This window comes from Ovis aries, chromosome 19 (genome assembly GCF_016772045.2).
Source record: "Ovis aries strain OAR_USU_Benz2616 breed Rambouillet chromosome 19, ARS-UI_Ramb_v3.0, whole genome shotgun sequence".
Classification (NCBI taxonomy): Eukaryota; Metazoa; Chordata; class Mammalia; order Artiodactyla; family Bovidae; genus Ovis; species Ovis aries.
In genome coordinates, this window is record NC_056072.1 from 7,752,634 (window position 1) to 7,775,582 (window position 22,949).

Below are 22,949 nucleotides of genomic sequence, written 5' to 3' on the forward strand. Positions count from 1 at the left end.
TGAGGCCTGGGCTTCTGCACTGATGAGTTTATGGGTGATATTATAACTGCTGGTCTATAAAATAGCAAAACTTAAATGATGTTAAAACCAGAAATGTCAATAGTAACTTCTTTTGCAGGAAAGGTGTTTTAACCGAGATCTAAGGACCTAAAGCAAGAATCAGCGTGCCCCAACTGTATCATTACGGATTACTGGCGTGGTAAGGGATTCTCTGAATTGAGATATCACTTAGATTGGTGTTTGTACTGGCTTAAATACACAGGGAGGAAAAAAAAGGCAGACTAGGTCAAGGAAGCAGAGGAAAAGATAGGAAGGCTTACTTTTTTTGTAGGGATTAGGACTTTAAAAATAGAAATAGATATGAAGTCACACCCCACATCTCAGTACTCGTTTGCTTTCTTCAGGTCCCCGTCTTTATATTCCCGCTTACAATCGCGAATGAACCCTTTCCCCCCAAACTGTAAAACCATATCATGTACATGTGTTAGTTTTTTTTTGGCTATTCTTTTGCCACCATGAACATCTGAAGTGCTTGTGTAATGCATTTACTTTTTAAGAAAATCAAAGTGGCAAAAGTATGTGGCTTGAAACATCTACTATAAATATACTGGAAGATTGGGATTGACGTATTGACTGCTATATACAAAATAGCTAATAAAAGACCTGCTATATAGCACAGGGAACTCTATGCAATGCTCTGTAACGGCCTATATGGGGAAAGAATCTAAAAAAAGAGTGGATATATGTATATGTATAATGGATTCACTTTGCTGTTCAGCAGAAACTAATACTGTAAATCAACTATGAAAAGTGAAAGTGTAAGTCACTCAGTCACTTCGGACTCTGCGACCCCAAGGACTATAGTCCATGGAATTCTCTAGGCCAGAATACTGGAGTGGGTAGCCTTTCCCTTCTCCAGAGGATCTTTCCAACCCAGGGATCAAACCCTGGTCTCCCGCACTGCAGGCGGATTCTTTACCAGTTGAGCCACAAGGGAAGCCCTGTAAATCAACCCTACTCCAATAAAAAATTTTTATAAACAACAAAACAATCCAATAATAAAATGATCCAACAAAACACAGTCCTCTGTCCTAATCTCCCTTCTCATGAGGTGGCCACTTTCCAAAGCACACTGTCAACCTTTAGCAATGTCTCCTGATACATAGTTCTAGACACTATCTATCTATTCACTTTCAAGGGAAGGTGAGGTTTCAATAGTCTATATAGCTCCCACCCAATCACAGCTAACGCAGCTTTTTGGTGAAGTTAGCTTTTATTGTTACCACCATGATGTGCAGTAGTAGCAGCAGCAGTAGTTGTCGTTGCTCAGTCGTGTCCGACTCTTTGCAACTCAGAGGACTGGAGCCTGTCAGGCTCCTCTGTCCATGGAGTTCTCCAGGTAAGAATATTGGAGCTACCTGGGAAGCGCTCATTATGTGTAAATATTCAAAGGATATAGTATATTAGGATACATACTTCGCTTTTCATTTGCTTGTCAAATTACCTACATCACTCCCACACTGTGAGAAAATTTCTTCCCAATATATTCATTCATTACATGCATATCACCTCTTTCTCTTCCCTCTTTCCCTCCTCTTCTTGGAGACATTCCCCTACCACACCTGTAGGAGCCTACCCTACCTGTATTCCATCTGGGCTGGCTATCCCCCCTTAGGGCTACTGTATGGCTTCTTCCTGAGTCATCTCTCACCAGCCAGGCTTGAAGACAGGCAAGCAAAGGGAGGAAGGGCAGTAGGAAAGGATGATGGAGTCAGAAGGATTAGTCTCAGTGAGATGTTAGGTAGGGCTGGAGCTGGCTGCCCTGCCTAGTCACACTGGGTTACCAAGCATGTCCAAGACAAATGTTTGGGGTGAAATTTTCTTGTTTGGTCGCATCACAGAGCTTGTAGAATCCTAGTTCCCCATCAGGGATCAAACCCAGGGCCCCAGCAGTGGAAGTGTACAGTCCTAACCACTGGACTGCCAGGGAATTTCCTGTTTGGGTTGAATCGTAAGGCCTCATTTTATCGATGCTTCCGGTATGACAGAGGATATGGAAATTGCATCCTCTTCTTTAATGACTATGAATATTATTTTTTACTTATTTTGCTGTAGGTGAGATGTGTGCATTTTTAGAAACTTTTTATGCACCAGTTATACAAACTATATAAGGACTATTTTTGAAATGCATAGATGGTTATTGATTTTAAGACCTTAAAAGGCACCAATAGTCACAAAATTGGGAGAAGACCTTACAAGTGTTCATGTACAATAACTAGAGTATTTATAGCACAGAGATTGGGTAAATAATACATCAGATGATACCCGTGGTGTATCAGAGTAAGAACAGAGTAGGCAAGTTGAAGCAACTTACTTTTTAATTAGTTTTTATTGGAGTATAGTTGCTATCTCTGGCCATAGTCTGGGTTTAAAACACAGCTTGAGCTACACAGCTTGGGCAAATCAATTAACTTCTCTAAGTCTTAGTCTCTACTCTGTAAACTGGGGATGATGATGATAATACTTGTTGTGTAAGACTGGAACAAAAAGTTAATGCATCTAAAGTACTCAGCACAAAACAGGACACACAGGAAAGAACAATTAGTATTATACATTTTCATGCTAAAATCTAGAGCAGCCAGTCAAAATGTGAAAACACATAGAATGATTTTACTGTTTTTATGAGATTAGGATATTCCAAAGACTCACTGAATTAATTTACTTATGTATTCATTTATAAAATAAATATTGAGACTTCCTATGTTCAAGTGTTGCAGACAGTGTTACAAATATATAAATGGTTTTTTAAATAAAAGGGCTTATGCAGCATTTCAAAAGCCAAATTTGTACTGATAGATGAATGGATAAAGAAATGTAGTAGATACACACAATGGAATATTATTCAGCCTTAAAAAGAAGGAAATCCTCGTATATGCCACAACACTGATGAAACTTGGAGACGTTATGCTAAGTGTTTAATAAGTCAGTCCCTAAAGGACAAATACTGTATGATTCCACTCCTGTGGAAGTACCTAAAGTTGTCAGAATCATAAAAACAGAAAGTAGATGGATGGGTGCCAAGGGCTAGGGGGAAGGGAATTAGTGTTTAATAGGAACAGAATTTCAGTTTTGCAAGATGAAGTTCTAGAGATCTGTTATACAACAATGCCAATGAACCTAACACTACTGAACTGTAGTCTACCATGGCGAATTTAATGTTACATGCTTTCTTTTTGACAATTAAAAGCGAAACAAAACAAAACTTTTTAAAGCCCTGCAATTAGCAAATGAAATGTTGAGTCTATGATGGTTAGGTGGAGCAGCTCAGATCCAAGGAGGTGAAATGACTCAGCAACAGCCCAGGGTGGCAGCTCGATCACTGTGCCCCGCCTGCAGCTGTAAAGGCCCTCACTTGTGGAGCTTCCGGTTATGTCCAAGAAATAGGCATTATTTCATTTAGTCTCACGATATTCTTACGTGCTAAGTGCTACTGTTTTTGCTGTTCTGTGGATGAGGAATTGGCAAAGTTTTGAGAGACGAAGTTGTCCAAATGCTGGAAAGAGTGACTGCACTTGAGCACCAGCTCCTCTGTAAAACTTATTCTCTGCTACTATCCTCTTTTGGGAAGATGAGGAAATCTGGGACAGATGCCAAGTAGCTAATGCAATGGCAGAGGGTGAGGGTGGTGACGAGAGGCGGACGGTGGCAGATCTACCTACGGTATGAACCTTAAAGGTAGGACTTAAGACAAAGTGGGCCCGAGTCCATATGCCAAATTTAGAAAAACACATCAGCACTGAAGTCAGAATCACTGAAATCAGTGTATGAACAGAGTGAGTAGAGAGTGCAAGAGACAAAGCCATGATTGACTTCTTGCAACCTCTGTGGCAATACATGTCACTATGCAACTTTTGAAAGAGTTGCTTCCTACAATAGATAACTAATGAGAACCTACTGTACAGCACAGGAAACTACTCAATGCTCTGTGGTGACCTAAACGGGAAGGAGATTCAAAAGAGGGGCTACACGCATATATATAGCTGATTCACTTTCCGGTACAGCAGAAACTATCACACCACTGTAAAGCAACTATACTCCAATAAAAACTAATTAAAAAGTAAGTTGCTTCAACTTGCCTATTCTGTTCTTACTCTGATACACCACGGGTATCATCTGATGTATTATTTATCCAAACATCTTTACAGAGAGTCATTTATGGTAATCAGGTTGTGAATAAAGTTCTTAATCACTTTTGTACTTGGACCCTATCTTAATGATCATTATTTTTTGTTATTTTTATGTTTAGTTCAGTGTTATTAAGCATATTCAGTTTTGCAACTATCACCAACATCCATTTCCAGAACTTCATCACTGCAACATATAATCCTGTGCCTTCATTTAACACTGACTCCCTCTTCCCTCCTCCCTGAAACCCCTGACAAACACCATTGTATTAAAACTTTCTGTCTCCAGGTACCTCATGCAGGTGGAGTTATACAATATTTGAATATTAAGTTTTTAATACTTTTCATCAAACCTCAAGGCTATTCTTCGGTGTCTTCTCGGTCATCCACACTGCTGCACACCTAGAGAAAACCTCACTGTATGGAAATTCTCTGACCTCAAGAGCTAGAAACCAGTTCTTAGAAATAAAAATCACCATTTTTCTTACAAGAGCAAAATGCAAAGGACTACCCTAGCACCCAAGCAGAGACGCCAGAATGGAACAGGTGGCAGGAGAAAATGAACAGAAAATAGTTTGGACAGAATTGGGGATCAACGATTTGTGTTGAATGTTTGGCATGTGAGCTCATATGTATTAAAGCATGGGAAAATTTGTCCTAAAATTCAGCTGGAAATGAGTTCTGGATTCTTCATTTTCTATTTAACATTAGTGTAAAAAACTGATTCAGCGTTTTTAAACTGGGCTGTACTGCCAGCGCAGCTATCTACGGAAACTCCTTTGCTTTGATGCAAGGTTTCTCATCCTGGGCATTACTGACGTTTGGGGCTGCATACTTGTTTTGTTGAGGGGGGGTTGCTGGAGGGGGCAGTCCTGTGTATGTAAGATGCTTAGTAGCATCTTTGACTTGCACCCACTAGATGTCAGCAGCACTTCCTTACCAAGTTCTGACAACCAAAAAAGACTCAACACTGCCAGATGTCTTCCAGCGGGCAAAATCATCCCAGAGAACTGTGGTTTCAGGAGGATGGAGAAGAGAAAGCACATTTCTTGCTTTGTTGAAGTAACTCAACTGTAAGTCTCTACTTTGACCTGAACTTGGATAAAAATTAAAGTTATAAATCTGGTTATAGACTAAAACCAGCAAGCACTCTCTTTTTGCACTGACTTCCAATAAAATAGTAGCTCAGATGGTAAAGAATCTGCCTGCAATGAGGGAGACCTGGGTTCAATCCCTGGATCAGGAAGATCCCTTGTAGGAGGGAATGGCTACCCACTCGAGTATTCTTGCCTGGAAATCCCCTGGTCAGGGGAGCCTGGCGGGCTACAGTCCATGGGGTGGCAGACAGTCTGACACGACTCAATGAGGTTCACTCACTCCAAAAATATCAGACTCACTTTCTTTGTGCATGCTCAGTCATGTCCGACTCTTTGTGACCCCACAGACTGTAGCCCACCAGACTCCTCTGTCCATGGGGATTCTCCAGGCAAGAATACTCGAGAGGGTAGCCATTCCTTCTTACAGGGGATCTTCCCAACCCAGGGTTCAAATCAGCATCTCCTGCATTGCAGGCTGATTCTTCACCACTGTGCTACCTGGGAAGCCCTCACACACTCTTAAGGAAAAAAAATACTGGGAGACTGGGCTAGCTGGGGTACTGCACTCAGGGCTAGCTGGTCAGGATGGTTTGCAAAAAGCAGCACGTCTGGGCACTTTCTACCTCGAGTTACAGGCCAACTCCTCCTATATCGATCACATTTCTGAAAGCCTATTAATGCATTTCTCCCATTACCAGATCCACAGCTACATATTAACAGCGGATAGATTTTAGAGGTGCCAGATACACAGCTTCCCTGGTGGCTCAGCTGGTAAAGAATCCATCTACAATGCAACCCACAATGGAGGAGACCTGGGTTTGATCCCTGGGTTGGGAAGATCCCTTGGAGAAGGAAAAGGCTACGCACTCCAGTATTCTGGCCTAGAGAATTCCATGGACTATATAGTCCATGGGGTGGAATAGAGTCGGACACGACTGAGCGACTTTCACTTTCAAATGCACAGCAGGTGCTCAAACATTTACTAGGTAAATAAGGATAATCAGAACCAGATTCATAGAGACCAATCTGAAAAAAAAATTGTAATGTAAAAACCAACTCACTTTTGAAGTTTTCGGAGTATATAAAATTGAGGTGTCTGTGATGTTAATTCTATAATCATGCTGTTTTTCAGCTTGTCTTCGATGAACTCCTTTGTTCAGTTAGATAAGTACTAGTACCCAGTCAGATGCCAGTCTCCACTGGCATCCCATGTTCCAGCTAAACCAAGCTGTGTAAAGATAGCCAGTTGGGGAGATACAAAGGGTATGTTCAGTCTGGAAAGCAGATGCAATATTATAACTGTGTAAGAAAAGGAAAACTTTTGAACTAAAACCACTGAAAGAAAAGCGATATCCAAGGTTGTTTTGTTTTTTGATTGAGAGAATGCACAGATTTGGGGGAAGAAGATCTTTTATGGGAATTTTAAGAGAGAATGATTTTTTAATTTATTTTACCTTGATCAAACAAACCATGGTTTAAAAAGTTCTAGTGATACACCCTAGTGCTACTTACTTCACATATAGCCCTAGCATTGCCTTCCTCTTTGGCTTTCTTCTGCTGTTCCGGTCCTGTAACCCCAATGAGTCTCAGGCCCATTTAGCTCTAGACAAAGTTTACGCCTCACCTCTTTTAGGAAGCCTTCTGTGATTACACCTTATGTGCGCCATCACCCCCATTCCCTACCTCCCATCAACACCTTGTGTGTTATTCTCTACAAGAGCACTAACCACACTGCATCGTGGCTATCTGCTCTACTTTGCGTCACTGAAGGCAAATACTCAGATATCTTTTGCATGAATGAATGTAGGTAAATCTGAGATACTGAAATTCTTACACATATAAAGGTTTCTTGTATTTTCTTGTTTTACTTTTGATTACAAGAATAATTTAAACCCAGCTAGAATAATTTAGACACAGCTATTTAAGTAACTAGGAAATCTTTAAATAAGTGATATCTTTCTACATTTGGCAATTTCATAGTAAAGACATCTATAAAGTTACCTAGTATAAAATAATTTGAGATGTGCCATAGATGTAGCTACTTGTTACAGGAATATTCAGCAAAGGTCTACAACCCAGGATTATGCTGCACATATACCAAGGAATATTTCGCTGCCATGAGACGTCATCCTATAGAAAAACAAATAGAGAATATATTCAAAATGTAATGTTAAAATACATGCACAGAACAGATGCATTCAAAACCTTAGTTTTGAAATCTAAACTTTTCATTCTCTGGTTAATAAAACAATGTTCCTTTTTGGAGAAGGAAATGGCAACCCACTCCAGTGCTGTTGCTTGGAGAATCCCATGGACAGAGGAGCCTGGAGGGTTACAGTCCATGGGGTTACAAAGAGTCAGACATGACTGAGTGACTAACACAACAATGTTCCTTTATAGTTTTCAGCATTAAGTCAAATTGATTATCTTAGCAATCCACAAAACAGCAACACAGATCATCTCAAGTGGTGCTATTAAGAGGCAATTTCTTTTGCAAATTTTCCAAATATTCCACAATAGCAGTGGACAACTTTTTAACTGACGAGGTTTTTTTTTTTTTTCTGACAAGGTTTTTTAAAGCTTAACTCTGGACCTTGCATTTGCATGGCTATAAAACTACACTGATTAACTACAATAAAATGAACTAAAACAATACAGGAAGCAAAGATGTCAAAGGTTAAGAAAAAAAAAAAACCCTTATGGGGAGGAGGGATAAATTAGGAGTTTGGGATTAGGAGATAAAAACTATTATTTATAAAATATTATACACACACACACATACACTCCATATAGCACAGGGAACTATATTCAATATCTTGTAATAACTTATAATGAAACAGTACATGGTAAAGAATATGTATGTATAACTTAACACTTTGCTGTACACCAGAGTCTTACACAACATTGTAAATCATCTATACTACAATAAAAAAATGTTTCAGAAAAAAAACCACCTCATATATTATGGAGTAATATTACCAATTTTTGTTTCTTTTTACTGTAAATGTTATTCTAAATTAACAATACTAAGAAACACTTGAATTTACAAATATATCTGGCCTGAAGATTTTAGTTTTTTAATGTTAGATATAACTTGGTGAAAAGTTGTTTTGACCTAAGTTTCTAATAAAATACGAAGGAATAGAGTGAATTTACTCCAAATCTGAAACCTCAGATTCAAACCATATCTTACTTGAAAATGTCAAAAGTCTATTAAAGATTTTGAAAACCCACAAGAAACAAACATGTTTTAAAACATGGAATTACATGCTTTTTAAATTGGTTTTCAGCAGTGTGGGTAAATGAATGACACTGATGCTTAGGGGAGAAAAGTAGAAAGAAAAAAAAATTAACCAGTAGCTTTTAATCACCATTCTTTAATAGCTGACATCTTAATATGTTTCTGAAATGAACAAATTAAATATTGTAAATAGCAATCTGAATAGTCAACAGTAACTTTCTTATAGTCTTATCAACTGAAATAATAGAACTTTAAACATGACTTAGCTTTCTACCTTGTCACATTAAACCATAATCTTCTGTTACCCATTCATTTCTTGAGTGCCTGCCTTTACGCGCCAGGTGTTTGATCTAAGTTTTCAAGTAGAGTTATTATTCAGGTTATGTCACTCTATTTAGTTGTCAACAGTAGTTAGAGCAGGACCTTAAAGAGGTCAAAATTAAATTAATATTTCGATCCAAAATGATTATAAAACATACCAAGGTCATGAAACATAAAACATTACTGAGACAAGTTCAGTGCTTAAAATACCTCCCCTTTTTAAGGATAAGTGATAATATATACATGCATTTAGAGATATATACATTGGATTGTGGTTGCTACTCCTGACAAATCTTTTCTCTTCAGATGCACTTACAAATTCATGAGAACAACACTGATATAGGACTTTCTAAAAGCTTTTAAAATCCTAGTTAGGAGATAAGTGACTTGTCACACAGTAAGACAGAAAAACAACTGATATACATTGTTAATTTTTTCAAGTAATGTTATGTACAGTTTTATTGCCAGTATATGCACAACAGTAAGCATAGAACTATAAATACACAATGTAATTAACAGTAGAAAACAAAATTGTTACAGGTAAGGGGGGGGGTGATGTAGAGAAACTATTTTCCTGCTGCTAGAACAAAAACAAAGGAAGGTAAAATCCTATGACAAATCATCCATTCAGTACTCTTGTCTTAAATTCTTTACATACATTTCTACATTGTTTTTCAATTAAACAAAGAAAGTACAGATAACTCTGTTAACAATAGCAAATTGCTTCCCTAATAGCCATTTGCCTTTCCAGTCAAATTCACTTTACGTTAAGATTAAAAAAAAAAAAAAAAAAAGTCAAGGTAAGAAATCATTAGTATCCTGGTTCCATATGATCTAATCTGCCTTTCACCAAAACCGGTAATTTTTGAAAGTTGGCTGCACATGAAAATAAGAGGTGTAGCAAAAGGTGATTAAAAAATTTGTTAAAAAGTAACAGAAGATCACCCTTTTAGTAGTTTTCTAAAAGACACTATATAGGCAGCAGCTCAATTAAAAGTATTAGCCCTGAAGAGGTAGAGAATTTGAGCCTATTACATGAAGATAATAATAGCCTTGGCACCATCTTCTCTCTCATCAGGATCAACGTTTTCAAGTAAGACAATTTCATGGCAAAAGGAAACCAGGTTCCACCACATAAAGAAAAGGTGCTGGTCGACTCCCATGTCGCAGTCATTAGTTTGTTCATTGAATGAGAAACAGAAGACGGTCAAGGACACACATGCACTTGCTTTCTTTTTGTCTGTTTCCATTATCAAGTTTATTCATAAGTGAATTTGATATCAATAAATAAAAAAGCATCATTCACAACCAAGATAAACAAACCAAAAAACCCTGCAATGAAACCTTCTACTTGAATAAGTAACAAGAAAAACACAGGCTGATGATTTGGTGCAGCTTTCTTAAGGGATCAGAGAGGGGACATGGTTTTAAATAAACGTGGCAAGGTCAACAACCAACAAATGATACCAGCTTTACAGAACTGGCTGGTTCTGTAACGTTTCTTTGAGGTCTTAGTTTTAAACTACAGATCACCCCAAAGAAGTTGCAACTAATGACATGTATCACCATCACACCAACAGAGTCCAGCTGGAGTTCAAATCAGTCCTGCTTTGTTTCACATCATTTCAATATTTCTAGCATAGGACATGATACGGAACAAAACTTAAAGTAGCAATAAAAATATTATTCTGCATTTGAATAAAGGCCAAAAAGAAAGTTTTAGACTGTTAAACTTTAAAGCTTTAAGCATTCCTGTTTAACCAGCATTAAAAAAAAAATTTATACAAATTTTAACACTGGCAAAGGTTAATGGGAAGACAAAGAAGTACAAACGTGTGAAATGATGAATTAGATTAAAAATTACTTTGTATTGATCAACTGATGTTAATACTGCTTCTTCTTGAATTTGGAATAACTATTGTAAAAGTTACATGCAGACTGAGGATAGTCCTCTGTTACGGAAAATATAAAACGAAACAAAAAACTAAAACTGGGAAACAATGGTAAGTTTCAAAAGATGTATTTGAAAATTTCTTTTCATTGATGAGGGTGGTCTGTCTGTCCTTTCTTTGAGAGACCTGGTTCACTTCTGTCAGCTTCACTAACTTTGTCCGGAAACATCAGTAGTGGGGTCAACTCCTCCAGAACCTGTCTGTGCACGTTTGATGTAAAGATTCAGTAGCTTCATCTGCAGATTCAAGCCAAACACATGTCATTTGAGCAAGCTGCTCTAAATTATCCTGAGATGCTCATTAAAGAAAATTATACACATATGTGAGCTTCAAAAGGTATTTTAGACTGAGGGGTTATTATAATGCACTACTGTTGATAATTAAGAATTTAAAAAAAATTTTAAGTCTTAGTTTTGTGCATGACTGAGTATTCTAGCATGCCTTTTCAAAAACTGTTAGAGTGATGAACATGTAACACTTAAAGAAGTCACCATTAGGACAAAAATGGTAAACATCTGAGCATTATGTGCTCTACAGTATGCTGCCTTACATTCTATCTTTTTATCTTCACAACATTTTAGAGATGAGGAAACTGAGATTCAGGATGTACCATCCCTGCCTAAGGTCAAAAGGGTAGAGAGCAGTGGGCCAGGAGACGAAATTAGGCTCTTGAGTTCCAGCACCCAAGACCACAGACAACTATGCCACCACTCTCCTCACAGGAATGTTTTTGATTTCCTGTCATTTTTCAGTCTGTACTGTATGAGATCATATTTTTATAGTTTGGAATCAAAGCACATACAATTCTGTTTTTCACTTTTTTTTTTTTGAACCTAATGTCATTCTCAAATATTTTTCCCACCTTCTTATTATCTTCACATGCAACATTACTACTGGCTGCCTAGTATGCTGATAAAGTGATGAATTTTAATTCTTCTACAGATAACTCTGGCTCATCAGGAGCTAACTTTGCACAAAACTCAGAAAACTTTTCCCTCTGAAAACCACACAGTTGTTCAAAATTTGCTTTTCTTAACATCTACTCTTTGACCCAATGGTTTAACCCAGTATCCACGGCATTCAGTGGCTCACTGAACCCTCTGAAACTAGGTATACAATTTTCTGCATAAGTTTATTTTTCTTGAGATTATACCCGAAGCTCAAAGTGGTCTGTAATACAGAAAAGGTTAGGAATCACTGCTTTAATCTATCTATAACTTTTATAGATTTTAATGTAAGGTATATATTTGAGTTCTTTTTCCTTTATATGTATTTCTTATTCCCTTTTGCTACTTAAAAAATAATTTTTTGTTTTTTTTTTAAATTTTAATATCTTTAATTCTTACATGCGTTCCCAAACATGAACCCCCCTCCCACCTCCCTCCCCATAACATATAGTAAAGACAATTGTTAGGATTTGTGGAAACTTTAAATGAAGGTGAGGGTCCTGCTAACTGGTTCATAAACCATAATTCAAAAATCATAGTTTATCCTCACCCTTTAGAACAGATTTAAGGTTTTGATGATACCAAAGAAATGAAGAAAACAAGACTGATGTTTTTCACATCTTAAGGACTAATTGTAAAATTTATTTTAACATATCAAATAAAAATTAAACATTTATGGTGATCATAATAAGAGCAGAAAGAGAATGAGAACAAATATTTGATTATCATAATTCATAGGGGAGAATTTTTAAAATGTTCTAGTGTTCCATAATTTGGTACATATAAATCCATGAATATATAACCACAATTTACTCTGTTTTTTTCTTTTTTTCAGCTGTACTATGTGGCATGTGGGATCTTAGGCCCCCAACCAGGGATAGAACCTTGTCCCCCTACAGTGGAAGCACAGACCCTTAACCACAGGACATCCAGGGAATTTCCAACTGCTATTTATTATTTTCTTCTTTTTTTATTTATTTTTAAACAGTCATAGGGCTAAGAATTCAGTGTGAGAGTGGGAAGAGTGAGTTGGTGATTAGGAACAACCAGAAGCAGTAGACATTTTTTTCACAGCAATCTACCAACCATCCTACCAAACCGCTGACTTCACTTGAGTGACAGAAGTGAAAGTACAAATAGCTAAAGTGCAAACGTTAAGAGCAATTAGGATGGATGCTTAAAGCCTAATTAAAAGTCAAGTAACAAATTACCCTTCAACACACACAAACAAGTATATTTTGAAGAGCGACCCATGGCCACCATCTTTCGGAGAGAGCAGCCCTACTTACTTTACTGCCAGTGAGCTGACTGAGATGTGGTTTTAGTTCATCACCAATTACTGCATGAACAGCCACCAGGCAGAAGACACAAGCTTTCCGAACACTGCTTTCCGAATTATCATAACCCTGGGAAGAGATCCTTGTTAGTACTCCTGCAGGATCTGAGAAAAGTACCACCGCACAGAAACAGAACTGCAACTCAGAGAGATGTCAAGCATGCTGACAAGAGAGTTTTACTGACTGGGTGAAGTTAACTTTTCACCTTTTCAGGCAGCGACGTCCCTTTCCCTCCTCCCTTTCCCTTTGAGCACCCCCACTCCACTGTCAGCCTGTTTTATCAGGGTCTTTCTTATTTAGCCTGGTAAGCTACAATCTCTGGCTCTGAGGCCACCCCAGTGCCTGCAAAAGTCTCTGAATTAACCTTTCTAAAGCCTTCAGCTTTAGCGTATTTAGCAGCTCCTCAAGAATGAATAAAACCTAACCTCCTTGGCCTGGCAGTCAGGGTACTCCTCTAATCCAGGCTGAATTAGATTAACATCTGGCCCATCCCTACCATTACTCTAAGCTATTTATCCAACAAACATTTATTCATGTCCACTACTACATGCGTGACACACACCTATTATGTATGTTCTGTTCTTAGCACCAAAGCATAGATAAAGAAGGAAGACATTTGGACCTTATCCTCAAGGACCTCACAACTTAGTAGCTGCAGCTTACAACAGAGTCACAAAGCTAATACTATAGATGCACAAAGAAATGAATGACGGCATCTTACACACACACTATTTAATAGTAGTCATTAAAATTATACCCCACTCCAGTACTCTTGCCTGGAAAATCCCGTGGATGGAGGAACCTGGCAGGCTGCAGTCCGTGGGGTCGCTAAGAGTCGGATACAACTGAGCGACTTCACTTTCACTTTTCACTTTCATGCATTGGAGAAGGAAATGGCAACCCACTCCAGTGTTCTTGTCTGGAGAATCCCAGGGACAGGGGAGCCTGGTGGGCTGCCGTCTATGGGGTCGCACAGAGTCGGACACGACTGAAGCGGCTTAGCAGCAGCAGCAGTATATTATTTATTAGAATGGAATAGTAAAAGGTTCCATTCTATGGAAAAGGTTCATAGTCTTTGATTAACTTAAGCAAAGCATGTCACAAAATAAGACCCCATTTTTGTTAAAGGGTTTTTCTATGTACGGGTTTGTATGCAGAAAACCACATTAAATGCTCATCTACCACACTAAACAGTAAGTTTTATGTTGTGTGTATACTAACCCCCCACCCTTACACACACACACACACACACACCCCCGCTAGCTATTGGGTCTTTGGCTCTGAATACCCACGACAGCAGGAAGGCTTGGTCGTGACACTGGTGTTGCCTGGCCAAGTACCTAAAATAACTGAATCCCCACAGTTAACTGTATCAACTGTATCAACACAGCTTCTTTCTCCAAGTTTTACTGCCTACCTGTATTAGGCCTGGCATGATCTCTGGCAAAAGCAGGTTAAGCGTCTCCTTGGACACTCTCTCAATCACTTTTGTTTGCATCTTGATGGCAGCCAGGTTGATGGGGTAGTCTGCAGTCTGGATGATGGGACACAGCACTTTGATGCACTGCTCCGGGCTGATGGAAGTGGCCAGCACTGACGCGGCCTCCTCAGCAGATCTCACCACCTAGGACAGAGGGCAATGCTGAGCGGGGAAGTGATTCTGTAAAATGTATGCTGTGTCCTGGGTGTGCACATTTCATGAAATACATAATACAACATGGGATCCGGAGTTTTCTTTGAAAACATGAAAGTAAATAAACGGATACATGGGGCTTTATTATACCATTCTTCCTTCTTCTGTGTTCTCTTTTTAAAAAATAAACAGCATGTATTTATTGGGTAACATTTTTACTCAGTGCTGTAATATAGAAGGTTTGGGGATACCAAAAAGCAATTTCTGTGCCTGCAATCAAAAGGTTTCTATGTATAAAATCTATATGAATTTTGGGAGTTTGGGGACTATGTCTTTATTTTTCTGTACTCTCTCAGTGCTGGCTTAACGATTAGAGCAGTTTGAACACGGTATTGTGGTCAAGTTCTGCAGGGGAACGGAGGCTCTGTCCACCTAGACTATCCTGTCACTGGAGTCCTCAGCATCAGCCATGCTGAGACCCTCCTCACTGTTAGGACCCTCAACTCCAGGATGGCTTGTGCCCCTTTTATCATATTACAAAATAAAATAAAAGTCATTCCATTAATATGTTATCAAATTAACAATCTATTTCCCCTACTGTTCATGATTTTCCTTCCTTCTATACTGGACTTGGGGAGGTAAGATGCTGGTTTTGCAAGAAGAAAAAGTTATCTATATTTTTATCGGAATCTGTAATCTCTAAAGATACTCTTGAAAAGATGTAACGATTACTGCTTCTGTGGCTATTTTTGGTATTGTCTCACTCACGCTCTCAATCTGAGAGGTTTATAAAGGAACAGTGGAAAATACACTGGATATCAGAAGCTGCTGTTGTTTAGTTGCTACGTTCTGTCTCACTCTTGCGACTCCATAGACTGTAGCCCACCAGGTACTTCTGTCCACAGGATTTCCCAGGCAAGAATACTGGAGTGGGTTGCCATTTCCTACTCCAGGGGATCTTCCTGACCCAAGGATCAAACTCATGTTTCCTGCATTGGCAGGCAGGTTCTTTACCACTGAGCCTCCAGGGAAGCCCCTCGGAAGTCAGTAGACCAAGGGCTAGTTTTGGCTGTAATAGCTTAAGGATATCAATTTTCTTTTGTAAAAATTGGTATGCTGCCGGCCTTATTTGGCTCAGAAGGTGGATAACTAAACTATAAATATTACATAGATTTTTTTTTTGTTAAAGGCTTCAGTGAGATGCTACAGATGTACCACTCAAACACCAGCTGGATTTTTTAAAACTGGATTAAAAATTCAAGTAGATTTAAAAATTATGGCGCATAATACCACAAGATTCAGTCATAGCTTCTGAAAGGTGGATAACTTAGATGGTTTTGATTTCTTCATAGCATCATCAAGATTTTCTTATTGTCATGTATGTGAAATGTTTTGTTTCAGTGTGGTTTTAGCTGCATTTCCCTAAAGATGAATGAGACTGAGAATCTTTTCATGTGCTTATTGGCAATTTGTATATCTTCTTTTAAGAAGTGTCAACTGGTCTTCTGCTCACTTAAAAATTGAGTTATTTATCTTTTGATTGTTGAGGTATAAGAGTTCTTCATATATTATGGTTGTTATAAGACATGATTTGCAAAACCATTCTCCTATGTTGTGGGCTGTCTTTTTACTTTCTTGAGAGTGTCTTTTGAAGCACAAAGGTTTTTAATTTTGATAAAAGTTCAATTTACACTTTTTCCCTTGTTATCTCTACTTCTGGCATTACATATAAGAAACTACTGCCTAATCCAAGGTAACAAAGTTTGATACCTATGCTTTCTTCTGAGAGTTTTACGGTTTGGGTTCTTATACTGAGCTTTAATCTATTCTGTCTCATTGCTGTTTTAACTTTCCTTATTTTGGACTTGTCTTTTGCTTATGTCTTAAGAGACACCTAATGCTCTCTCTTAGAACTGCAGTCCCTATTTGAAACTGGCTTTTCTAATTATTTCTAAGATTTTAATAAAAGTCCTTATGATTGTCTCATCAATGCCATTGGTTATGGTGGGGATATCCTAACAATGAAGTAATGAGACAGGTTTATAGGACTTTTTCAGGAAAGCTGAAAAAGTGTTTTATTGAATAAACTCGTTTAACAGATACCTAGCTCTTCAAGGCAATTTACCACTTTAAAATAATAATGATTCTTATTTCCATTAGTTATTAAAAATACAAATCCTACTGGTAAATGGAAAGTGAAGTTACGACTGGTAAACTCTTAAGTGGAAATCTAAAAGTGAGTGAAAAGAGAAAATAAAATCAGATAAATTATATCCTGAAGTTATCCTATTTTGGATAAAATGCCATGATATCAACATAACTAATTTAACAGAAAAGAACATATTTTTGCCTTTCAATCAGATACTACCTTGAACATGAAGTGGTCATAAAGAAAATGTTTGCCAAGGGCACTTTCCAAACACATTTATTATGTTTCATACAATAATAGCAAAAGTACTGAGAACAAAATAATAATTTAACTGTTAGATAACTCACCTCCTTATGAGGGTCTTTATGTGCTTCAAGTGTTTTCATGACAGTCAATTCTGCATAGTTTTTAAATCTTGCTGGTTGATGCCTTAGGATTTCTCTTAAAACCTTCAATGCCAAAGCCCTGATTGTAGGCTAAAAAGAAACATTTTAATGTTGTAATGCAAGAAAAGTTATGACCAACCTAGACAGCATATTCAAAAGCAGAGACATTACTTTGCCAACAAAGGTCTGTCTAGTCAAAGCTATGGTTTTTTTCAGTAGTCATGGATGGATGTGAGAGTTGGAGTATAAAGAAAGCTGAGAGCCGAGGAATTGATACTTTTGAACTGCGGTGTTGGAGAAGACTCTTGAGAGTCCCTTGGACTGCAAGGAGATCCAACCAATCCATTCTAAAGGAAATTAGTCCTGAATATTCATTGGAAGGACTGATGCTGAAGCTGAAACTCCAGTACTTTGGCCATCTGATGCAAAGAACTGACCCTTTGGAAAAGACCCTGATGCTGGGAAAGATTGAAGGCGGGAGGAGAAGGGGACGACAGAGGATGAGATGGTTGGATAGCATCACCGACTCAATGGACATGGGTTTGAGTGGACTCTGGCAGTTGGTGATGGACAGGGAGGCCTGGTGTGCTGCAGTCCACATGGGGTCGCAAAGAGTCACACATGACTCAGCGACTGAACTGAATGCAAGGGTCTTAATATAGGTTGAGGGAACTGCAGAGAACTGCGTAAAATATGTGGTATATTACGTAATCAAGCTTTCACATCTCCAGCTGAAAACTTACACTTCTCAAATGAAGAACCAACCACTAGCTCTATTAAAAAAGAATTTTACTTCTGAATAATTGATTCAAATATGCAAAAAAAGTTGCACGTTTGAATAAAAATTTATGTCAGCAACGTTTTTCCTGTGGTTAATTGCTCAAAATCATTGATATACTTGGTTGAGAAGAAAAAGTATTTTACGGTGAAAATTTCATGCACACTGAAGCAGCAGCAAAGACTCATTTCCCCAAATGCCAAATATGTGTAGTGTTTGATTAATAGGAAATGACAAGCAACCCAAGGCACAAAAACAGGCTATTGTTTATATGTTCTGCCACTTACCTCTTTATCCCCAAGGGTTTCAAGCAGTAAGAGTAATATCGTTTTGAAGTGTTCATCCCAAACACTGAAAGATTCTTCCTGTGTCAGTTTCATGAGTTCGTACAGGGCGATTTTTCTTTCTTCTACGCGTTCGTTGTGGTTAGATAGCTCCTTCAACAACTCTGCAACCAGGTCGGAATGGTCTAGGGAAAGATCTGTCATATGGACGTGATGTTAATTCTGTGACTTTAGAGGGCAACTTCCACAAGGATGGGGATGATAACTTTATAACATCATGAGACACAAACAGAAAGCTGGTTATAAAAAAAGCAAAGAAAAATGACTAAGATTCTTTTCCATTTGTCATCCCCAAAACCTCAATGCTAGCTTAAAACTGTTTATGATAAAAATTCATGAGAGAGAGAACTGTATAATGAATCCCCAATCATATTATGAACCCCCATCACCCAGACTTAAAAACTAAGATTTTACCATTCTTTTATCATCTTTGCTCCCACTCTCACTTATTTTTCTCAAATATTTCTAGCAAATCCCAAATGTATCATTTCATCCTTACTCACTTCAGCATGCATTTCTATGTTGTCATGCCAAGAGGCTCACAGGGTTTGGGTATTCCATTTTTAGCGATACCAATAGTGATCACTGGATTTAACCAGTAACAGCTTGATCCTACCATTGTAAAGTTCTCTGTCTGTCAATCTCTGAATTAAAGATTTCACTCACTGATGAGGCTGAATTAATTACTTTATTAGGAGTTAAAAATGTGTTGTAATTTTTCTGAGCGTGAGTTTGTCAACTAGTGCTATTTTGATTACTCTGAAAAGGAGTTCAGAGTCAAGAGTCTGGGCCCAGTGGTTATCAAGGAGTTTTCATTTGTTTCTGCTTTCTTTTTTAAAAGTATAATTATGAACTCATTAATTTTCTGAATGTTAAAGGACATGCTGCTTATTTTTCAACAGTCATCACATAATGCTTTGAGTCATCTTTGTAGGAAAGACGATTCAATGCAAAAGTTCACTTCAGAACATTACAAAACACCAGAGTTCTTCCTAAATTCTTTTGATGATAAAATACATGATAAATTCAGGTTTTAAGGGATGTGGGCAGGCATTTGCGTGAGCTGAGCTTGTGCCATAGATTCCTTTCCCTTCTAACCCCATCTCTGGAATAAAATAACCACAGACCATGGTGCCTGAGCCTAGAAGGTCCACCTGGGGTCACTGCCTCTCCAGGAAAGACGTCTGACACTGTGGAGCCGTATGCTCTGTGGCTCTGCTCGGCATGAGCATTCTAGTCTTCTGGAGAGGGTCACAGCCAACAAAAGGAAAGGTCCAAGAGGAAACTGCACGTTTCCCTAAAGTGACCCTGGAGGTTGCAGTCTGCCAGGTGCCTCATCACTGGTCCATAAAAATAGACACTACTGTGCACACCCTACTGGCTGGTTGGCCACAGACCTAGAGAATACCAATTACCTGACCTTACAGATCTCAGGGAATCTACAACTACGGAAAGAAAAGCTCTATTTCACTTAAGAGGACTCAGAAATCTGAAGAAAGAAGACCAAGCTGAACTACCGGAATGGATGAATCCCCCCCGCCACTTCTGGCTGCACCCCATGGCATGGAAATCTTAGCTCCTCAACCAGGCATTGAACCCATGGCCCCACTCAGCATTGGAAGTGCCAAGTCTTAACCACTGAACCTCCACTGAAGTTCCCAGATGACTTCTATTGGAATAAAACTAACAATGATAGGGAAGGGAAACTGAACCAAATAAAATGACAACACTTAGTGACTATAAAAAAGGAAATGTGTTAGGACAACTTTCAGGGAACTATAATAAGAGCACTAAGAACCTCGGATCCCCAAATACTCATACATGACAGCACAAGATGTGACTACTGAAATGATCACTTGAGGTAATCTGGAAAGAATAAGCACTGAGGAGAACCAAATTAGGATTTTGGAAAATTAAGAAGAATTTTTAAGAAATGCAGAGCAAAATCATGAAAAATAAGAAATTTCAGTTCAAAGATCTTAATTTGGAGAAACAAAATAAACTTACAATGAATTCACCTGTTATAGACCAACATTAGAACAATGTTGCTGGTTTAACAAGAGCGACTGCAGCAGGATAAATACATCTCTACAAACTCAAGAATCACTGAGAAGTTACATTATCAGACTTTCAAAGACATCAGAAAATCATTCTGATTAAGAGTGCATTTTATTTCAGCTGAATAAAGGGAAATCTCAAGAAAGCGCTTTGTTTCAAAGGAGCTCGGTTCTCCTCTTCATGAATACGGGCTTTGTAATTACTCTAGAAGATAATTAGAAATGATCTGTCACAAGAATGGTCTGGACAGATGACTGACAGGAACATAATTTCTGCCAAAGAAAGGACAAATTATTTGTTGATAAAGTACAGTCAACTGTATTTCCTCTTCTAACACAGAAAGGCATTGTGGTTCTGTGAAAAGAACAGAGGCTCAGGAGTCTCACCAAGCCTCTCTCTCCCAGCCTTTGCGGGACGGGAGCACACTCTTAATTAAACTGTGGAGGCTGGGTTTTCTTATCAGTAGAACTGGAAAACGGCACCCACCTCCTAGGGTCAGAATGAGAATCTGGGTCTAAAACATGAGTTTCTCTTGAATAACATTATTATCCTCACCAGAGATAGTATATATTCTGGAATATTACAGTCCCTGGTGAACTTTACAAAGGTCATAATTAGAAGTGGCTGTGAGTGGGTTTGTCTTGTTATTTTGATAAATCTATCATTAATGTATGTATCTGTTTGTGACATGTATAGGAACACGTGAGTAAGAGAGATACTTAATAAGAGTATCTCAGGGTTTTAAAACAAATTTTCTTTCGTAGAAACTCCCACTTGAAGAAAATAGTTATCTCCTAACAAAGGTCCGTCTAGTCAAGGCTATGGTTTTTCCAGTAGTCATGTACGGATGTGAGAGTTGGACTGTGAAGAAAGCTGAGCGCAGAAGAACTGATGTTTTTGAACTGTGGTGTTGGAGGAGACTCTTGAGAGTCCCTTGGACTGCAAGGAGATCCAACCAGTCCATCCTAAAGGAGATCAGTCCTGGGTGTTCTTTGGAAGGACTGATGTTGAAGCTGAAACTCCAGTACTCTGGCCACATGATGCGAAGAGCTGACTCATTGGAAAAGACTCTGATGCTGGGAAAGACTGAGGGCAGGAGAAGAAGGGGATGACAGAGAATGAGATGGTTGGATGGCATCACCAACTCAATGGACATGGGTTTGGGTGGACTCCGGAAGTTGGTGATAGACTGGGAGGCCTGGTGTGCTGCGGTTCATGGGATTGCAGAGAGTTGGACACCACTGAGCAACTGAATAGAACTGAACAAAAGTTTTAGATTGTGAAAACAAAAAGAAGAGGAGAAATTTTACTTGGGGCCAGGGTATCAAAGAAAAAACAGTAAAATTGAGGTCAATCTATTAAACAGGATAATGTCAGCAACATTCACAATAATGTCAAAGTCTTCACCTCAGATTTTAAAAAGAAAACAGACAATAAATGAAAATAACTGCTGCACAAAGCCTGGAGAAACTACTATTTTGGTTTAGTAGGAGGCTTATCCATCTTTGAAGAGTGTTTACTCAACATAAAAGGTCTGGCTTGTGTTTCAGAAGTCAATCAAGTATTATGCTGTGAAGAAATAACGTTCTCAAATTCAGAACTATTCAACCCAGTTTAGGTTTCAGTTAATTTCCAAAGATATTTTCCTTTAACAAATAGGAAACAGATGATCTTTAGTAAAGGAGAAGAAAATTAGAGTAGGGGGTGATCTTGCTACGCTGTCACAATTTTGGCTTTGTGATGTGATATTTGTGATATATCGAGTCTCTTTTAATACGAGAAGTTGGTAAAAACAATTCCTCAATCTCATAAAATGAAGATATTTTTTCACTCATCAAAATTACGGGCCTGGGGACACATTCATGGGCAGAGGAAGGAGGGTTTCCACATGTGAGAAGGAGAAAGGTAGGGGTTTCAGAGTTCAGCCAGAAGAAGAAGCGTGTCCCCATGTAGCGGCAACTAGGTGTGATCTGTCAAGAGCCCAAGCAGAAGGGCACTGGGTTATCAGTGTCCACGCGGAAGGGGGAGCCCCGCAGGGTGAGGGTGTGATCTGTCAAGAGCCCAAGCAGAAGGGCACTGGGTATCAGTGTCCACGTGGAAGGGGGAGCCCGGCAGGGTGAGGCATGCATGTGTACAAGTGAGGAAGTGGTGGTTGGGATGGAGAACCAGCTGCACACAGGAGGGCTGATCAAATAAGTGAATGTACTAAAGATAACGGAAGTCAGGTTTCTCACAGGGGTTATCAGCATGCAAAGAGAAAAGCTAAAATTAATCTCATGGTGCTAGACTGGAATTGGAGTTACTGGTACAATCATACAGCTTTTGACAGATACAGAAATAGATATATATCAATGCATACATACTCCTTAGCTCTAGTCACTTAGAGGAAGTATAACAAGTGCCCAAACTTTAGTCTTAAAAGATCATTTTCTATTAAAAGAAACCAAGGATTGATCCTTGGAGAAATGGTTGGTTCCAGGACTGAAGTAAGGACAGTGTAAGATTATGCTGTGTCAGAACGT

The 22,949-nt window shown here is 38.6% G+C and overlaps 1 protein-coding gene across 50 annotated transcripts in view; it reads right to left on the bottom strand.

The window, feature by feature from the left end:
• Window positions 1–8,642: 8,642 nt before the first annotated feature.
• Window positions 8,643–22,949, bottom strand: part of CLASP2 (cytoplasmic linker associated protein 2) — a 180,004-nt gene continuing 165,697 nt past the window's right edge. For 43 of the 50 annotated variants that reach the window (XM_060402752.1, XM_060402750.1, XM_042235814.1 and 40 more), the window contains 5 exons: window positions 18,313–18,506; window positions 17,209–17,337; window positions 14,497–14,703; window positions 13,032–13,148; window positions 9,271–11,031 (listed from right to left, as the gene is read on the bottom strand). In XM_060402752.1, the coding sequence (XP_060258735.1) occupies window positions 10,945–11,031; window positions 13,032–13,148; window positions 14,497–14,703; window positions 17,209–17,337; window positions 18,313–18,506 (734 nt within the window). In that variant the 3' untranslated portion in view covers window positions 9,271–10,944. Of the gene's footprint in view, window positions 11,032–13,031; window positions 13,149–14,496; window positions 14,704–17,208; window positions 17,338–18,312; window positions 18,507–22,949 lie in introns of all 50 variants that reach the window. The other 7 variants (XM_060402732.1, XM_060402731.1, XM_060402745.1 and 4 more) reach the window with 1 other exon arrangement.